This window comes from Saimiri boliviensis, chromosome 8, assembly GCF_048565385.1.
Source record: "Saimiri boliviensis isolate mSaiBol1 chromosome 8, mSaiBol1.pri, whole genome shotgun sequence".
In the NCBI taxonomy this organism is placed as follows: domain Eukaryota; kingdom Metazoa; phylum Chordata; class Mammalia; order Primates; family Cebidae; genus Saimiri; species Saimiri boliviensis.
The window spans coordinates 29,307,703-29,328,490 of NC_133456.1; the positions used below are offsets into that span (position 1 = coordinate 29,307,703).

Genomic DNA, 20,788 nt, shown 5'->3' on the forward strand with positions numbered 1-20,788 from the left:
AATGGAACAAAAAAGAAAAGTTTCATGGCATTGAATTTGGCAATGATTTCTTGGATATGACACCAAAAATACAGGCAGTAAAAGTAAGAATAGACAAATGAGACTACGTGAAACAAAAAACTACACAGCAAAGGAAACAATCAACAAAATAAAAAGGTGACTACAGAACAGGAGAAAATATTTGCAAATTATATATTTGTGAAGAGGTTAATATTCATAACATACAAAGAACTCCTACAACTCAACTTCAACTAAAACCTCACTTATAAATGGGCCAAGGATTTGAATAGACATTTCTCCAAAGAAGATATACAAATGGATAACAAGCATATAAAAAGATGCTCAACATCGCTAATCATTAGGCAAAAAAAAATCAAAACCACAATGAAATATCACCTCACACACATTAGGATGGGTGCTGTAAAAGAAAAAGTAAGGGGCCGGTGCGGTGGCTCATGCCTGTAATCCCAATGCTTTGGGAGGCCAAGGCAGGTGGATCACCTGAGGTTGGGAGTTCAAAACCAGCCCTACCAACATGGAGAAACCCCATCTTTACTAAAAACACAAAATTAGGTGGGCATGGTGGTGCAAGCCTGTAATCCCAGCTACCTCGGAGGCCGACGCAGGAGAATCACTTAAACTGGGAGGTGGAGGTTGCAGTGAGCCAAGATTGCACCATTGCCCTCCAGCCTGGGCAAGAAGAGCGAAACTCCATCTCAAAAAGAAGAAAGAAGAAAGAGAAAGAGAGAGAAGGAGAGAGGGAGGGAGGAAAAAGGAAAGAAAAAGAAAAAGAGAAGAAAAGGAAGGGAAAAGAAGACAACAGGAAGGAAGAAAAAAAGAAAATAAATAATGAGTATTGTTAAGGATTTGGAGAAATTGGAATCCTTCTGTACTGTTGGTGGGAATGTAAAAATGATTTGGTTGCTATGGAAAACGGCATGGCAGTCCTAAAAAAATTAAAAATAGGATTACCATATGATTCAGCAATCCCAGTTCTGGATATAAATACAAAAGAATTGAAAACAGGATCTCGAAGAGATACAGTAATCTGTCACTTAATGATGGGGACACATTATTGGGCAATTTTGTCATTATGTGAGTATCATAGAGTGTACTTACACAAACCTAGGTAGTACAGCCTACTACACACCTAGGCTAAATGATATAGTCTATTGCTCCTAGCTACAAATCTATACAGCATGTTACCTTACTGAATACCATATGCAATTGTAGCACAATGGCAAGTATTTGTGTATTAAACATATCTAAATATAGAAAAGGTACAGTAAAAACACAGTATTACAATCTTGCAGCACCACCATTGTTTACATGGTAGGTCACTGACTGAAACTTAATTATGCAGAGCATGACTGTATTTGTACACTCAAGTTAATTATTATTATTCACAATAACCAAAGGTAGACGCAACCCAAATCCATCAATAGGTGAATGTATAAACAAAATATGTTTATATTTACATAATAAAATATTATTCAACCTTAAAAAGGAAGGAAATTATGACACATGCTATAACATGGATGAATCCTGAAGACGTTATGCTAAGTAAAATGTCAGTCACAAAAAGACAAACACATACTGTTTCAGTTTTGCAAGATGAAAAAGTTCTGAAGATGTCTGTGCGACAGTGTAAATACACTTAAGACTACTGAACTGTATACTTAGAAATGGCTAAGATGATAAATCTAGGCCGGGCGCGGTGGCTCATGCCTATAATCCCAGCACTTTGGGAGGCCGAGGTGGGTGGATCACGAGGTCAAGAGATTGAGACCATCTTGGTCAACAAGGTGAAACCCCGTCTCTACTAAAAATACAAAAATTAGCCAGGTGTGGTGGTGCGTGCCTGTAGTCCCAGCTACTTGGGAGGCTGAGGCAGGAGAATTGCTTGAACCCAGGAGGAGGAGGTTGCGGCAAGCTGAGATTGTGCCATTGCACTCCAGTCTGGGTAACAACAGCAAAACTCCGTCTCAAAAAAAAAAAAAAAAAAAAGATGGTAAATCTGATGTTATATGTATTGTATCATTATTTTTTTAAATTAAAAGAAAAAGAAACTGGGTAGATTTCAATGTAAATATTATCAAGGTTAAAAAATGTCATTTCATAATGACAAATGAATCAATTAATCAAGAGGAAACAATTCTAAACATTTTTTCCTAATAGAGCTTCAAAATATATGGACAGAACTCCAAGGAGAAAATAAACAAATCCACAATTATCGTTGGAGATTTCAGCATCCTCTCTCAATAATCGATAGAACAAGTAGACACAAAATCAATAAGGACATGAGAACTGGGAGAACACTGTCAACCAACTTCACCGAATCGACGTTTACACATTTATAGAACACTCTACCCAGTGAAGGAATGTACTTTGTTTTCAAGTACGCTTGGGAATTTACCAAGATAGATCATAGTCTGTCCATGAGACAGAGTCTCACTCTTGCCCCCACTGGAGTGTAGTGACACGATCTCAGCTCACTGAGATTTACCTCCACCTCCCAGGTTCAAGGGTCTCTCTTGCCTCAGCCTCCTGAGTAGCTGGGACTACAGGCATGTGCCACCATGCCTGACTAATTTTTTTATTTTTCGTAGAGACTGGGTTTCACCACATTGGCCAGGCTGATCTTGAATTCCTGACCTCAAGTGATCCTCCTGCCTTGGCCTTGACCTTCCAAAGTGCTGGGATTACAGGCATGAGCGACCAGCCCTCAATACATAAATTTTCAAGAACTCAAATAATAGAAATATGTTTTCTGACTAGAGTGGAATTTAGCTATTAATAGAAAGCAATAGCAAACTGGTGATACCTAAGGCTCCAAAGACTCTGTGCTGGATGATTCCATTTATATGACATTTTGGAACTACAGGGACCAAAATCTGACCCATAGTGGTGCCAGGAGTTCATCTTGAGTGAAGAGGTTGAAGACAAAGAAATTGGTAGAAAACTTTTATATCTTCATAGTGGCGGTAAACATTTGTCAAAACTCACAGAACTATACACTAAAAAGTAAGAATTTTCCAAATACAGAAAAGCTGTCTGTAAATTATACCTTAATTTTTCAAAGGAAAGAAAACATCAAAGCATACATACATGCAAATAATTAGATGATATAGTGAATGAGAAAATCTAACATATAATATTGAGAAAAAAGAAAAATTGAACAAGAAATATTTTATGTGAAGGTAACTATAAAACCTCTTTGAAGGCACAAAAGTAGACTTAAACAATGAAAAAGCATCCTTTGTTTGCTTTTTTATGTGCTTCAAAATATTCTTTCATAATTGAGATTTCTGTGGTTGTGATGAGAGGATCAGTACACAGATATTTTGATTTGTACACAATTCTTAACATGCATACAAAAAAATCTAAAAAGCCATGTAATTCTTTTTAAAAGTTATTCTAGTGACTTTCCAGCTTAAAATTTGGAGACAAATTTTCCTTAAGAGGATATGAAGTACCAGTATCTACAATTGTTGATAAGCTGTTACATATATCCCACCAATTCACAATTTAATAGCATATACACTACCTGCTCAAATTTTCAATCTTTCACAGCACTTCGGGTTAGACCATGTCAATACCACCTAAAGATATCAGCTCTCTGTAATTTATAATTTATTCATTTAATGCAATCCCAGCAAAAATTCCAAAGAGCTTTTCGTTTCTTTTCTTTTTTTAAACACTGATCATACATCAGAAAAGTTCATAAGGAAAAATAACAAGACTAGCTAGGAAAATGGTGACAAGGAAGCACTCTCTAGGACTAGTCCTGACACGAAAACATACAGCAAAGCCTCTCTCAAGTAGATTAATAAACAGGTCAATGGACGAAAATGGAAGGTCCAGAAATACCCAAACTACATAGGAAAGTCTAGCGCATGATAAAGCTGGTATCTCAAGTTACTGGGGCAGTGATAACCTTTATAATAAATAGTGCTGGGGCAGCTTGACATGCATTTGAAAAAAAAATAGATCTCCTCAAACCACACACAAGAACACACTCCAAATGTATTATACATCTAAATGTAAAAAATAAACCAGTTCAAGTACTAGAAGTGAGCATAAGTGAATTCTGTAACTTGGGAGTAGGGACAGTATGACTAAAAGTCACATAGTAAAATATGACTAAAAGTCTACACATCATAAAATAAAAGACTGGTAAGTTTTGCCACACAAAAATTAAAATATTTGCATGGCAAAAAAATAAAAATAAAAAGCCACCCTAAGCAAACTCAAAAGACAAAAAATAAATTGGGAGGAAATACTCCTAACACATACCACAAATAAAGGATTCGCATCCTTTCAAACTTTATAAAGAACTTTTACATGTTAAGGGGGGGAAAAAAGACCAGAAATGCTAAGGAAAAAAAATGCAGCACGCTCCCCTCTCTTCCCGGACCAGGAAGTCAGGGGTGCTCCGCGCCGGCTGGAAGAGAGGGTTCTGCGTGGCGTGGGGTCTCTGACTCGGTCTGCCGGGTCTCGCGGGCCCCGGGCTCAGTCAGCACTGCTGCCCCCTTCCTCGTCCGTCCCCTGCGCCCCTCACCATGCTCCCGGAGGAAGAGCGCTGGGAGGCCTGACGCGCCCCCGGGTGCCCAGCTGACCACACGCTCCTGATCTCGTCGCGCTCTGGAAGTACACGTGCCACTCTTTGCACAAGTTCTTTACGGGTCGGAGCCCCCGGACTCAGAGCACCGGCGGGAAAGAGCCGGGCCCAGGCCTCCTCAACTCGCCCGGACTGCCGGGGCGTCCCATCTAACAGGCTTGCGCCTCGAGCTTCTTTCACTTTCTTTTTTCTGAAAACCGCTTCTGCTAAAGATTGAGGCCTCGAGCTTACAAACTGCCTCGGGATCGTGTCACCCTTTGGGACAGACGTTGCTGCCAGACAAATCCTGGGTTAAAAATCCTGGGCTCTGCAATTTTATTAGCTGTATAACCTCAGTCAATAATAGCATCTGTACAGTGGGCACAGCCATAACTATTTCACGGTATTATCATGAAGATTAAATGAGATAAAGTCTGTAGAATGCCTGGCACATTAAAACACAAAAATCAGTATTCGTTTCCTTTCCTGCTGGGCATCCCATTCCGTTCTCCTCCACTCTCCCTACACACCCATCTTTAGAAAAATACGCTGGGTTCTTTCCTGCACTCCCTAAGCTAGGGTCAGAGTCAGGTTCCCCTTTTGCCCAACACGGCATTATTTAATTCAACCACCGTGTATTGAAGGCCTTTGATATGCCTGGCATGTGTTAAGATTATAAAGATGAATTAGACATGGATCCTTTCTCTTTAGAATGGGGGGGAAGTAAGGAGATGGAGAAATAAAACAGATTAATACAGTTGCCTGGTGTATCATAAAAATCCTGGAAGTATATAGATGATATACTCAAAATGAATAATTGAAGAGAATTTAATAAAGAAATTACTTACACAGGTGCAGGCAAAGGGTTAAGGAAACCAGTGAAAAAAAGGTGACACAGCCCTCTCCCCTTACCAGCTAGGCCGAAGGGGCAAGGGAGGAGGCATCTGAACTTGGTAAGAGCTATACCCATAGGAAGGTGCCAGCAGGTAGAACCCATGACTGCTTACAGGAGATAGCTGAGGGAGCATAAGCATCCCAAGCTCTCTCTCCCCCTGCCTTTCGATCTCTGCTGGTACCTCCCACTGCAGAACCCAATGAGCAATTAGAGAATGGAGCTGATGCAGTACTTAGTGGTCAGCCTCCAGTACCACCTTCAAGGCAGAGAGCAGGGTAATCGGTTTTGGTATCATATCTGCATTGAGATACATATAAAATATTTGGATAACAGAAATTAGTGGTTCATTGTAATTTAAAGACAAGATTGGAGAAGTTCTGTAGTAGTGGCATTTCAGTAAGACCTTGGATGATGAGTAGGGGACTTTCTAAGAGGAAAATGAGGTGAAGAATCAGAATGAAGCATGTCTCTCTCTCTCCCTCTCTCTCTTCAGAGTTTCCTTTTTCATCATCTATCATGCAGAGAGTGGGGGCAGGGGGGTGGATTACAAAGATCACAAAAATGAAAGTAAAGACGGTGCTTTGAAAAATCTTGTAGACCGTGTGACTGAACCCTAGGGACTTGGTGGTGAGGAAGGAACAGAAGGTATGCAAAGGGGCATGAGAAATCTCTAATATGAGGGAACTTATCAAGAACATCTACATGGTTTTTATCTTATTGTAATAGATGAACATATTTTTTTAACAAAGATAAATAGAATAGTAATACATGCCTGTAGAACATAAACATTTTCCTGTACATGTATGTGTGCATTTGGGGATGAGTAAGTATTGCACTTTGTGCATCTAATCTTTCAGATTACTGTGAGCTTGAAGAAGTCAGCTTATCTTTCCAAAATAATATTTAATTACAATGTTTAAAAAAATGTATGTACCTCTTCAGTCATTGTTACTGAAGGTAATGGTGCAGTTACTTTCTGTGGAAGTCATAAAGTTAATAGATATTAATCTTGAAGAACCTAGCTCAGTGGTTCTCATCAAGGGTCAATTTGATTGTCATAGTGACCTTAAAAACTGCTGATTTTTAGTGAGTGGCCAAAAATGCTAAATGTTCTGCAGTGTCAGAGGTAGTCCCACATACTAAGAGTTGTCTTATTCACAATGCCAATAACACTCCTAAGAAATGTTAACGGATGTTTTGTGGTGCTAACATGTAGTTGGGGCACCTATAATAGGGTTCCCCTAATAACCTTTCTTTGCAGTTAAGACTGAAGCTGTCAGAGAGGTGAGCACGTTTTACATAGATGTAAGGAAAGTGATAATTGTTTAATATCTGTGAATTTAGGATGTCTGTCTCTTTTCAGAGGTGTGCTAGTAAAACCTGAGGGATTATCTAAGCACACTGGGATGTCCCACAGCTGGCTTCTCTCTTTCATGTTACGTTAGAGTTGATCTCTTAAAGCAGACACTCTTTTTTATTGAATTTGTGAGCACCATAGATCTCAGCCCGCCAATGCCAAGACAAAATTATTTTTCATATACTTATTTTTTATTAAACAAAATGAAAAAAAATCCTTTTCAAAAAAGCGATACTGAAAATTAAATTCACACTCCAGCATTTTGTCACTGTTTTTCAAAATTGAGCTATCTCAAAACTGCTATTCCTGTAATGTTCAAAAATGGTAGGTAATCTGGATACTTTTTTCTTATACTTTCTCCTAGGAAAACTTTAAAAAGGCAAACCTACCAATAGGAATAACAAATTAAATGTCAAGAGAACATATCCAATATTAGGACAATAACTGTATGTATCTCAAGTTTAACTGTACAAAAATTTGTTAGTCACTTGGTTTTTAAATTCTATATATTAAACTTAATCATGGCTATTCTAAGAAGTGCTTATGGAGAGGAAGAATGTTTTAGTTCATTTTTAATGTGTGTGTTTTTACTTGCATATCTGTTCAAAACACTTTTAACAAAGTTAATTCATTAAAGTCCAGTTGCTGAAAAAAAAAAAAAAAAAGAAAAAAAAAAGAAATCTCTAATGTTCATGCTGCTTAAACTCTATTTTCTAGGCCAATGGATCTCTAAATGTAATTCCCAGACCAGCAGCATCAGGCTCATTGTGAAGCAGTAACCAGGGTGATAACACAGCACTGCATTACATTACATCTTACTTTGCTTCGCTTCTGTTTGTCCTTGGGCCTGGACTCCCAAAATTATTAATATCTTAATCTTTGCCTCAAGCTGTATGTTTTAGATCTGATCAATAAAAATGACCCAATCAATAAAAAAAAAAGTACCTAATTTCCATATGGAAATCAAATCAAAACCAATACTAAAAAAAAATTTTTTTTTTTTTTTGAGATGGAGTCTCGCTCTGTCACCCAGGCTGGAGTACAGTGGCATGATCCCAGATCACTGCAACCTCTGCCTCCCGGGTGCAAGCGATTCTCATGCCTCAGCCTCCCAAGTAGCTGGGATTACAGATGTGCATCACCCATGCCTGGCTAATTTTTGTCAATACCAAACTATTAAGCATAAGGAAGTCCAATAAAGATCTTAATTTTCTCCTAATGACTACTTTGATGCTATTTTCAGGGAAGCATCAAATATGTCAGCATTATTATTTTATTTTTTCTTTGGAGAGGAGCGTGCCCCTGATCTAACAGTGCTCAATGAGCTGTCTGAGTAATTCAGCACCAATGTTGGAGAGGTGAAACAGAACCTCTAGAAGCAAAGAGGGGGCACGTATAGTTTGGTAGGGTATTACATATGCTTTCTCCAGAAGAGAAGAGAGGAAATCTTCAGCCTACTTTTATCTTTATAACCTATGTGTTATAAGGAAAAACTATTGAGAAATGTGATTTTCACAGCCAAAAGTAACAGCAGTGAAGTCAAGATTAGTTAAGTTGTACTGTGGTAATATTTAGGAAGCAGTTACACACAAAATCCACCAAAGACCTCCATGCACATGTTATACAACCGTATCCCGTACGTGTTGTAGGAAACACCCAGAATCTCAACCTAAGGGGCAAAAAAAAGAAGTGAGGGAAAGAACATAATTTGTTCCAAATCTTTAACTTTATTTAAAGCAGATACAGATGATAACACCTTCCAAGGAGTAAAAGCAGTAACCCAAATGCTCTCCAGTCACCCATACCATGAAGCTTGCATGTCATACACAGTTAAATCTCCCATCCAGAACTTAGCAGAAACCAAACTTTTGCTTCTTTGGAACAAATTTAGCTGAAAGATGAATAGCTAGAAAATAACCATAATGGTAAAGAATTTAATGAATCACCAAAAACTACATTTATTATCTAATTTTTTTTAAAGACATGTATCATTTAGCTTAAGCTTCATCAACTCTCTGGACAAAGAAAAAGATTCAGAGTTTTTAGGTTCTTCAAATAGGATTTCCTCTGGGGAGATTTGCTTTGAGTACTGTGTGGGAATCCATTTCTCAGAGAAGCCCAGAGCAAAGGGATCGCCTCAGCCTGCTCCATGAAGCACCCTCATGGGAGACAGTACAGCTCTGGGGGGCAGAGATATGGGGGGAGACTACCTGGTTCATATCCCAGCATTTCCACTTATTAACTGTGTGACTTTGGCAAGTTGCTTATCCTCTCTGTGCACCAGTTTTCTCAGTTATAAAATAAGAATTTGAATGGTATCAATCACATGGATGTAAAGCTCTTATAAAGGGGACAAAATAAGTACTCACTAAATATTAGCTATTTAAGACAGGGTAAATTTATGTGACAAAAAATTTGTAAGGCCGGGTGCAGTGGTTCACGCCTGTAATCCCAGCACTTTGGGAGGCCGAGGTGGGTGGATCACGAGGTCAAAAGATCGAGACCAACCTCGTCAACATGGTGAAACCCCGTCTCTACTAAAAATACAAAAATTAGCTGGGCATGGTGGCGCGTGCCTGTAATCCCAGCTGCTCAGGAGGCTGAGGCAGGAGAATTGCCTGAACCCAGGAGGCGGAGGTTGCAGTGAGCCGAGATCATGCCACTGCACTCCAGCCTGGGTAACAAGAGCGAAACTCCGTCTCAAAAAAAAAAAAAAAAAAAAAAAAAAATTTGTACATGTGTATGTATATCTTTGGGAAAAAAAAGAAGACATCTTGTTTACCATTTTTGGAGAGAGGGTGGGCCATGGATAATCACATAATTTGCTTTTATTACTTTAATCTGACTTGAAGAACCATTTAAAAATAAAATTTGACATGTCATATATTCATTATAGTAGGCTTACTTCACCTTTTTTCTGTCCAGAGAGAGTATCAGTGAGAAAGATTTTTAAGGGTGAAAACATGAATTGGTGGTACTTAGTAAAGGGATAAAAAACTACCACAATGTGGGCTACAGTTATTATTAAAATGATAGAGATGGAAACTAAAGCAAGTTTATTTTGTCTGTTAAACTTGGAAGTAAGATGGGCATGGTTGTTCATGTCTGTAATCCCAACACTTTGGGAGCTCAAGGCAGGAGGATCCCTTGAACCTAGGAGTTTGAGACCAGCCTGGGCGACACAGGGAGACCCCATCTCTAGAGAAAAAAAAAAAAAAAAAAAAAAGCCAGGCATGGTGGTGCATGCCTGTGGTCCCAGCTACTTGAGAAGCTAAGATAGGAGCATCACTTGGCCCCAAGAGGTTGAGGCTGCAGTGAGCCGGGATTGTGCCACTGCACTCCAGCCTGGGGGACACAGTGAGACCCTGTCTCAGAACAACAACAAAATAAACAAAGAATACTTGGAAGTGTAGTATACTCAAAAGTACAAAAATATCTAGAGAAAAATAATGTTCAGAAATTTGTAGTATTACTGTGGCAGGGAAAGCGCACCCAATATGGCAGTTTACAAGGAACAGAAAGCAAAGGCTCAAGTGAAGGGCCTGGTCAGAGTCCAGGCTCAAACCAGGCACAGTGGCACGTGCCTATAATCCCAGCTATTCGAGAGGCCGAGGTGGGAGGATGACGAGCCCAGGAGTTCAAGTCCAGTCTTGATGTTTTCCCTTAAGAGACAGGGCAATATAAGTAAGGCCTTGTCTCTTAAGGAAAAAAGCAATGAAAGAAAGAAGCTCAGTTTTCCAAATTAGTAGTGAGGACTCTAGAAACGATTTCCCTACTCCTGCCTCTGCCAGAGATTTAGGAGGCAAATATCCCTCTGCTGGTTTACTAGCAACCTGAGTCAGGCAACACAACTTTATGAAGCATGGCTATAGTTTGTCTGTTTGACCTCTTCCAAATCTCATGCTGAAATTTGATCCTCAGTGTTGGAGGTGAAGCCTAATGAGAGGTGTTGTGGGGGCAGATCCCCCGTGAATGGTTTGGTGCTATTCTCAGGGGTGTGACTGAGTTCTCACTTAGTTCCTGAAGAACTGGTTGTTTAAAAAAAGCCTGGCACCTCCCCTGCACCTCTCTCTCACTTCCTCTCTGCCATGTGATTTCCGCACACACTGGCTGCCCTTTGCCTTTGCTATGAACGGAAGCAGCCTGAGGCTTTCACCAGATGCCCAACTTTCTAGCCAGCAGAATTGAGAGCCAAATAAATCCTTTTCCTTTATAAATTACCCAGTCTTGGGTGTTCTTTTATAGCAACACAAACAGACTAAGACAGGCACCAGCTATATTCCAACTATGTACTAGGCTCACGCCTGTAATCCCAGCACTTTGGGAGGCCGAGGCAGGCAGGTCATGAGGTCAAGAGATCGAGACCATTCTCGCCATGATGAAACCCCCTCTCTACTAAAAATACAAAAATTAGCCGGGTGTGGTGGCACAGGCCTGTAGTCCCAGCTACTTGGGAGGCTGAGGCAGAAGAATCGCTGGAACCCAGGAGGGGGAGGCTGCAGTGAGCCAAGATTACGCCACTGCACTCCAGCCTGGCGACACAGCAAGACTCTGTCTCAAAAAAAAAAAAAAAAAAAAAAAAAAAAAAGATAGTCTTGGGTGGGTGTGGTGGCTCATGCCTGTAATCCCAGCACTTTGGGAGGCTGAGGCAGGAGGATCCTTTGAGTTCAGGAATTTGAAATCAGCCTGATCAACATGGCAAATCATGTCTCTACTAAAAATACAAAAAATTAGTTGGGTGTGGTGGCACACACCTGTAATCCCAGCTACTGGAGAGGCTGAGGTGGGAGAATTGCTTGAACCCAGGAAGCAGAGGTTGTAGTGAGCCAAGATCACTCCAGCCTGGGCGACAAAACGAGACTCCATCTCAAAAAAATACTAATAATTATAATAGCCTTACTCTATTTATTACCAGTGCTTTCCCAGTCTCTGCTCATGGCCGCTTTTCTTGCCATGAGGAAGAAAGGGGAATATGGGTCTTTGATTTTCTACAACTGAACATTTCCCCCCGCCACCATTTACAATAGAATTTCACTTTCACAGGTATGAAGGGGAAAACAAACAAAAAAACTAAAGGAGCACCCCAGAGATGGCAATGAAAAAGGGATCAATTGGCAGCTGATACTCCAACCGAGGGACATAGAAGATGATTTCAGATCCACCTCTAACCCCAGTGATGACACAGGAGACATGACACCTGTGCAGCAGATTTTACACAGATTTGGGGAGGCTTTTGTCTCCCATAAAAAGTATCACCCCCAAAATGACAAACTAGCAGATTCTTATTCTTATATGAACCATTTCTTGAAATGAAAAATTTCAAAGTTTTTTCTGCGTAAGGATTTAGATTGGCATTAAATCAGCCTCCTAAAATATATATATATATTTTAGGAGGCTGATTTAAGACATCTTCCACCAGTTTTCTTACTCAATTCCTTTGGCTTTCAGCTCGTCTTGGACGCGTTTCAGGTAAGAAGGATCAGGATAGCCATAACTGGAGAAAGAAAAATTCCTTTAGCATCACCACAAATGGTTCTGATATGTGCAACAGATATTCAGCATTTAAGGATTTAATATAAAGTGTCGCAAACATGCACAAGTAATCCTGAAGGTGGATGATGTATCACAACTTTTAAGTTTGTAGATATGAGTCATTTAGCTAGCAAGTGAGCCTAGCTGTCTGGCCAACATCCGCCTTTCAACCTGGCTTCTACCCTGACAACTACAAAGCATTAATGTGATGTAGTGACTACATTTCGCATCAAAGGGCAAAGGGATTTAGAATCCAAGATGAATGGTAAATAAGTTGATTTAATTTGAAGCTTCATGTCTGTGTTAATTCTTAAAATTTTTCAGTTTAAAAATTTGGTAGTGGCAAGGAGTGACTCTCATAAAGATACAATAATATACTGTGTTTCATGGGGCATTGTAATCACATGCTAGTAGAATTTTCAAATTTAAGGTTTTGAAAAAGTCTCAGGGTATATATTTTCTTTAGTACCAAGGATCTGGGTTTCATAAAGAACAATCGGATTTCCTGTAACACAGTTTCTACTAATAGCCTCCTCAAAACTTAGACTCTTTCCTAGAATATTATTACCAAGTGATTTCCGGTTCTCTGTGGACTGGTGGAGGACCCGGGGAAAAAGAAAGGTGGCCTTAAAAGAAAGCAAAGTAACAGTCCAAGGATCTAGTCTTCAAATAGACATGAAGCCTCAAATTAAATCAGCATATATAGTATTCATCTTGGATTTAAAAACCCCCTGCCCTTTGGTGCAAAATTTAAATAACTCCATAATACTTTATAGTTGGCAGGGTGGAAACTGATGGGGACCAATCTTTCTGTCTCTGAAATTATCATCCCCGGTTAGCATCTCTCAAAATACTTTACTATACCCAGTACCACTGCTATAGATTCTCCTTATATCCACATCCAGAAATTGTCGTATTTCATAATCCCTATACTCTGTTGAGCAGCCATTACATCCCAAAAGGCTCTCTCACCTTTCTGGGCCTCCAAGTTTGGATGTTTTGTGGTGAATATCATTCCAAGTGATGACATCTGAGATTCCTAATACTCGAGAGTTCCCCACTGTAAAAATCAGCTTTTGCTCAAAGGCCCTACGAAGCAGTTCCAAAACCTTCCTTCCTTCCTTATTATCAGGCAAGTATGCAGTTCGATGTACTCCAGAGTAGCTCTTTCCTGGGTTTGGGTGCTCCTTCTGTGTGAGAACAAGAAAATATTGTGTGAAAATAGCACGCTGTCTAAATTTTTCTGTATGCATAGATGTGTTCATTTGTAGATAAAGCAAATCAAAAGCAAGAAAAGTATTGAAGTTTTGCTCATATTCCCAATAACTCATATTTCTCCTCTTTTTTTTTTTTGAGACGGAGTTTTGCTCTTGTTACCCAGGCTGGAGTGCAATGGTGCGATCTCGGCTCACCGCAACCTCCGCCTCCTGGGTTCAGGCAATTCTCCTGCCTCAGCCTCCTGAGTAGCTGGGATTACAGGCATGCACCACTATGCCCAGCTAATTTTTTGTATTTTTAGTAGAGACGGGGTTTCACCATGTTGACCAGGATGGTCTCAATCTCTTGACCTCGTGATCCACCCGCCTCGGCCTCCCAAAGTGCTGGGATTACAGGCTTGAGCCACTGTGCCTAGCTATTTCTCCTCTTTCCTTGAATTCATGCTGGGAACACTGTCCACTTTCCTGACCCTACCCCACCCCACCCGCCTACTCAAGATATAATCTCAACCCACCCTTTCTCTGTCTTCAGAAACAGACAAAAATTTATTTGAGTCATCAGCAAACTCTGTGACCTTTAACTATTTCAGTCCCTTGTGTATGACCATGGAGATAATTCCTTGGGAAATCTACTGTCTAATAGGCAATAGGACAGTCTCTTTTGCTCTAGTAATCGTAGCGTAGTGGCAAGAAACCAGGGACCTCAGAAATACTTACTGTTTGTGTGCCTCCTCTCATGTTGTAATTAATCTCAATGGTGCCGCAGGAATCATAACCTGGAAGTGACTCTCTTAAAACTCGGACATTCATGCTTCCATCTGGCTGATTTCCTTTCTGAACACCATAGGAAGTCTGACATGAGGGACAGATTGGCTTATATTCCATGGCTTTGTTGATACAAGGAGTGCAGAATTCATGCTTGCACTTTGGTAGCACTTTTTTGTTACTGATGGTGTCCAGACAGATGACACAGAAGCCCTTTTCCTTCTTGTCTTCTAAGGCTTCAGAACTCACAGAGCCCTTGAGTGGCAGAGAAGCTGCTTTGGAATCATCACTATCAATGTCCATCGGTGTTTCACGAGCCTCATTCAATTTCTCTCCAGCCAATGAAGCCGTTCCTCCTCCTTTTAGAATACACTGCTTCACCTCTGCAAGGTGATTTGGCAAACCAATCAAAGTCATTGACTCCTTATTTAGCACAAAGTGTACATTTGGATGTCTTTTTCTAAAGTCATCAGCAAACTTGATCTGATGTAAGTCCTTTCTCTCCTTGCCCAAAGATTTCAGTAAAAGAACTTCTCTCATTAGCTGACATGAGGCATGTTGAAAGGCATCGATGAAGCTTGCATAAGCATGCACAGATAGATCTACCTGCTTGTCCTTGGATTCAAACAGAATGCAGGTTTTCTGACCTTTCTCAAAAACCTTGATGCAAGTGTCATACCTTTTTTCGATCTCTGATATCTCCCGTAGTAATTCAGCTTTTAAAAGCTTATAGCGAGCACTATCAACTTCAATTCCGTTCGTCATCCAACTGGCAGTCAATAGTCTCACAGGTGCCTTGTCAAGAGCTTCCGAGATTTTTTGTTTGGCAGCTGAAATGTCATCTTGGGTCCCAAGGAGAGTTAATTCTCTTCCTTTCTCCTTTATAAGGAGCTTTGTAAACAGGTGATTCAATTTCTGTTTGATTTGATTTGCCTGCTTACTGTCTGCTAAAGAGACACATTCTTGCTTCAGAGGTTCTGTATTCTTCTGAAATTCACTAGCAAAAGACTCACGAGCTGCTTCTAGGTCATCTGATTGATCTGCGGTGAAATCCAAACAGACCATATTTGGAGAACTCTCCTGGATTTTAATGTTTACATCAAATTTTATCTTTATTGAGTTGATTTTATCGGGACAGATAAATTCGAAGTATTCAAAGTAAGGCAAGGGAACTTCAAAACAGTTGCTTTTTTCTTCTGCCTTGTTTTTTGGTTCAGAAGGAGAAATGCAGCTGCCCCTGTCCTGCTGACTGAGTGGCTTCCTCTCTGTCACTGAAGGGGAAAATTCCTTTTTCCGCTCACTTTCCAGGAACTGCTCACTCAAAAACTGATGTATTTTTTCAATGTCTTGGAAGTCACCATACACCTTCTCAATTCCATTAGGACCTTCCATTTTTTTGACATTAGGGCACAGTGTGGTTATGTATGCCCTCTGCTCTTTGGAGAACAGGTTACAGTTCAGGTCAGCTGTTACAGTAAGAAAAATCTGAAATTTTAAAAGGAACAGGAACAAATAAAACTTCTCAGCATGCAGGCCTACAGTCTTTTCTTCAGGAGAATGCCTAGAGACTAGAGAAACAACCACTACATCTTCCCTAAGCAGGGGGTGACTTCTTTCAAATCCATTTTATTTATTTCTATTTATTTATTTATTTATTTATTTGAGTTTCGCTAGTGTTGCCCCGACTGGAGTCCAATGGCGTGATCTCAGCTCATTGCAACCTCCACCTTCTGGGTTTAAGCGATTCTCCTGCCTCGGTTTCCTGTGTAGCTGGGATTACAGGCATGCGCCACCACGCCTGTCTAATTTTTGTATTTTTGGTAGAGACAGGTTTTCTCCATGTTGGTCAGGCTCTTCTTGAACTCCCAACCTCAGGTGATCCACCCGCCTCGGCCTCCCAAAGTGTTCGGGTTACAGGCGTGAGCCACTGTGTCCAGCCTCAAATCCTTTTTAGAGGATGCAGCATGCTACATCCCAGAGGTTCTAAGCCCTGTCTGGATATAAGAATCACCTGGCGAGTTCAGGGAAAAACAAAACAGCCAAAGCCCGGGCGCATCCCCAGAGATTCTGATGTTAACTGTCTGCCGCGGGGCCTGGGCATGAGCATTTCTAAAAGCTCCATGGCCAAGATATCTGTGTTCTACAACTTCCACTATCTGTTTGATCTTGGGAACAGCAGTCCAGGGAAGGCACTTGTGCTCTCTGGGTAAGTTGTTGTGGCCCTGGAAAAAAGTCTGTGAGCTTGGAAGGGAGCCATAAAACTTTTTTTATGGGCTTTTATGAGGAAAGGGCTTTTCCTGTTACTTTTTTTTCTCTTCTTCACTCCTCCTTTTTTCTTTTTTCAACTAAACACCCAACTGCACGCAAAGTTGCTGGGCCCTTCTAAACCCTGGTCTTTAGAAGCTCAAATATAAGACATGCCAGATTAAGATAAAAAGGACAGAGGCAAATTGAGTGTAATATAAAAAGCAAAATTTCTAATGTTTTGTTCCCTCTTAAGGACTTGGCATGTAAGATCCTTCCTCCAGATCTTCAGAATGTTTCCTGAATCCAGCCATTTCTCACACCCCCATTAGGACCACCCAGAGTCCACACCATTATCATCTTTCACCTTGCGCACTGCAACCCCTCCTAACTCAGCTCTAACTTTCCATTCTAGCTCCTTCCTACGTTCAGTTTCCCAACAGCAGCCAGAGTGACCCTTTAGAAATACAAACCAGATCGCCCTCTCCCTGGCTCAAAACCAATCTGATGAATCCCCCAACATTTTAAGTTAAAAAGCCGAAGTCCTTACCTTCAGCCCCAAAGACCTGTATGTCTGCTGGGTAACTTGCTGAGTTCCTAGCACCTCTCTTCCTTGCTCCCCCTACTCCCGGCCACTGGCTTTCTTAAAGTTTCTGGGCCTCAGAATGTTGGCTCTTGGGGCCTTTGCACCTATGCTTCCCTATAGGACGTTACCCCCTGAGAAATCCGCTTAGGTAGAGATGTCACCTCACTTGAGGTTTTTCCAGACATCCCATTCTAAATGGTGGTTCTGTCACTTCTGTCACTTATCTTTCTTATTTGTCTTCCTAGCAGGTATGACTGGCAGACATTTCATTATATGTCTATTTGTTTACTAATATTGTCTGTTTCTCTCACAAGAAGGTGCTGTCCCTGGAAGCAGAGTCTGCCACGTTCCTGGCTGCCTCCCCAGCTCCTGTAACAGTGCCTGAAACACAGTACACAGTCGATATCTATTTTTGAATGAATCTTGTCATCATTCAAGCTTCAGGCCAAATGTCACCTCCTCAGTCAAGCTGTCTCTGACTTCTGGTTAGAGGTAGCACCAGGCCAGGCGCGGTAATTCGTGACTGTAATCCCAGCACTTTGGAAGGCAAAAGCGGGCAGATTGCTGGAGCCCAGGAGGTCAGGGATGCAGTGGGCCATGATTGTGCCACTGTACTCCAGCCTGGGTGATAAAGCGAGACTCTGTCTCGGGGTAAAAAAAAAATAAGTAACACTACTCCCATCTTCCCCTTGCTCCCCCGGCCCTGTTTCTCTCCAAATAAATAAAATGGGGATTTTTTGTTGTTGTTTTTTTTTTTTTTTTTGAATCAGAGTCGCACTGTTGCCCAGGCTGTAGTGCAGTGGTGCAATGTCAGCTCTTGAACCCTCCCGGGTTCAAGCAATTCTCCTGCCTAAGCCTCCCAAGTAGCTGGGACTACAGGTGTGTGCCACTACACCCAGCTAACTTTTTTGTATTTTTAGTAGAGACAGGGTTTCACCATATTGGCCAGGATGGAATAAATGGTTTTATTTATTTACTTTCTTTACTTGCCTACTGTCTTTCTGTGCATGCCCTGGCCCCTAATATAAGCTGCCTGAGAGCAGGGATCTTGTCTGTTGTCTTCATCTCTGTGTCCAGTGCCTAAAACAATGCCTGGCTCCCATGTATGTGCCCATGTGGGTGTTGGACCAATAACACCTGAGGCTGGTGACTGGAGAGGAAGCGCAGGGACAGTCAGCTCCTTCTTTCAATACTCACCTTTTGGAGACAGGAATCCACAGCATTAGGAGTCTGTCCTTCATTTTGATGTGTATCACCAGACAGTGTTTCTGCTTGTGACTGTGGCAGTGAAGAAATTTGGGGTCTTGTATTCTTCTTTATTGAGTTTTCAGTGGGTACCAGCAAAATGGGCATAGGTTCGTCATCAACAAGCATTTGGTGCTCTCCTTTTTTCAACACTCTCTCCTTAGCTTCAGTGGAGACATTAAACACACACATATACATACATAAACATTGGAGAGATTTCAAGTAATCCTCTCATTCCTGTGTCTGTATCCTGCCCCAGCACCTCCCAGTAAGGCTGCTACCTGCATCCTGGAGTGGTGGGCTGGCAATGGAGGAAGTAGGGGAACTATTCAGAGCTCTAAAGTGTGCCGATTAAGTTTGGCTTAATGACAACGTAACACTGTCCACTCATTAAATGTCATGTTTCTGAAACTGTCTCCAGTTTCTCCTTTTCTCCCTCCCTCCCTCCCTTCCTTTCCTTCTTTCCTTCCTTCCTTCCTGAGATGGAGTCCCACTCTGTCACCCAGGCTGGAGTGCAATGATGTGATCTCGTCTCACTGCAACCTCTGCCTTCTGATCAAGCAATTCTCCTGCCTCAGCCTCCGGAGTAGCTGTGGCTACAGGTGAGCACCACCACATACAGCTAATTTTTGTATTATTAGTAGAGACAGAGTTTCGCCATGTTGGCCAGGTTGGTCTGGAACTCCTGGCCTCAGATGATCCACCAACCTCAGCCTCCCAAAGTGCTGGCATTACAGGCATGAGCCACCCCACCTGGCCCAGTCTCCCATTTCAATACTCTTTATACAGGAAAGTGACAACAGCAGGAATCAAGAGTGCAGATTCTGAATTTTACAAATACATATGTGTCTGCTGACATTCATAAAACAGGGCAAGTGTAATCCCAGCACTTTGGGAGGCCGAGGTGGGTGGATCACGAGGTCAAGAGATCAAGACCATCCTGGTCAACATGGCGAAACCCCATCTCTACTAAAAGTACAAAAAATTAGCCGGGCGTGGTGGCGTGTGGCTGTAATCCCAGCTACTCAGGAGGCTGAGGCAGGAGAATTGCCTGAACCCAGGAGGCGGAGGTTGCGGTGAGTCGAGATCAGGCCATTGCACTCCAGCCTGGGTAACAAGAGCGAAACTCCGTCTCAAAAAAAAAAAAAAAAAAAAAAAAAAAAAAAAAAAAAAAAACAGCCGGGCGCGGTGGCTCAAGCCTGTAATCTCAGCACTTTGGGAGGCCGAGGCGGGTGGATCACGAGGTCGAAAGATCGAGACCATCCTGGTCAACATGGTGAAACCCCGTCTCTACTAAAAATACAATAAATCTAGCTGGGCATGGTGGCGCGTGCCTGTAATCCCAGCTACTCAGGAGGCTGAGGCAGGAGAATTGCCTGAGACCAGGAGGCGGAGGTTGCGGTGAGCCGAGATCGCGCCATTGCACTCCAGCCTGGGTAACAAGAGCGAAACTCCATCTCAAAAAAAAAAAAAAAAAAAACCCAACAACAACAACAACAACAACAACAACAAAAAACCAGGGCAAGAAGGAAATACGCCAAATGGTCACACTGTTTATCTCCTGGTTTGTTTCTTTCTTTTTTTAAATTCTTTTCCCTTTTCTATAGTGAGCATATATCACTTTTGTAATCCTCAAAAACATAAAATGGAACATCCTTTTGTTCATGGATGGAACAATGGGACCCATTATTCAAAACATAAAAGTGGAATCCCTGGCAAGTACTAGAGCCCCCCAAAAAATACGAAATAAAATAAAAGTGGAATCCCTGAATGACAAGGACAGCGGCTGCTGGCAGGCATCTGGGGGAAGGAAGACAACAGCTGAGAAGTTAAGATAGGTTGAGGATATGGAAAGCATCCGCACGAAGGCGCGTTCAGCCAGACCCGCACCGGGCACATGTGAGGGCCGATCCTCCACCGAGCGCCCACAGTCTCGGTGAGTCTCTGGGCAGCAGGGCCCGTCCCTGTCCCCCACCGCACAGTGCCACCATACTTTCTCCCGCCCTCTCCCCTCGATCAGCTTGAACTGGGCCCGCCAGGAGACCCGGGCCTGGCCCCCAGGGACGGCTTTCGCAGCCCGGCCGCCCGCAGCTCACCTGCCCTTTCACTGAACTTCACCTGGAAGGTGCCTGGGGCGGCGCCTTCCTGGGGCCGAACGTGGCACTCCCCGCCGCCGGAGTGCCGCTGGCTCTGGAAGTAGCTCTCCAGCTTCCTCCGTATCCGGGGGCCGGACCGGGACACCCGCACGAGGAGCGGGGACGGCGGTCGCGGGCTGAAGGCCATGGCTCTGCGCGTCGGGAGGGCGCGGGGACTCCGGGACGCAGCTGGGCCCCGACTGAGATAAAGG

The 20,788-nt window shown here is 42.1% G+C and overlaps 2 protein-coding genes across 4 annotated transcripts in view; both read right to left on the minus strand.

Annotated features, from left to right (window-relative positions):
• Positions 1-5,441, minus strand: part of PARP15 (poly(ADP-ribose) polymerase family member 15) — a 50,413-nt gene extending 44,972 nt beyond the window's left edge. For both annotated transcript variants that reach the window (XM_039477219.2, XM_074404253.1), the window contains exon 1: positions 4,562-5,441. In XM_039477219.2, the coding sequence (XP_039333153.2) occupies positions 4,562-4,564 (3 nt within the window). In that variant the 5' untranslated portion in view covers positions 4,565-5,441. The remainder of the gene's footprint in view (positions 1-4,561) is intronic.
• A 2,536-nt stretch (positions 5,442-7,977) lies between these two features.
• DTX3L (deltex E3 ubiquitin ligase 3L) lies at positions 7,978-20,784 on the minus strand. Of its 2 annotated transcripts, XM_074404252.1 has the most exons (6): positions 20,538-20,784; positions 18,394-18,605; positions 14,319-15,851; positions 13,357-13,574; positions 12,281-12,346; positions 7,978-8,521 (listed from the first exon to the last, which is right to left on the minus strand). In XM_074404252.1, exons 1-6 carry the CDS (start codon positions 20,722-20,724, stop codon positions 8,398-8,400), a joined length of 2,340 nt encoding a protein of 779 aa, XP_074260353.1. In that variant the 5' UTR covers positions 20,725-20,784; the 3' UTR covers positions 7,978-8,397. The 2 variants fall into 2 exon arrangements, with proteins under 2 accessions (XP_074260353.1, XP_003941704.2); XM_003941655.4 differs by lacking the exon at positions 7,978-8,521 and having other exon boundaries at positions 8,560-12,346; positions 20,538-20,783.
• Positions 20,785-20,788: the final 4 nt, after the last annotated feature.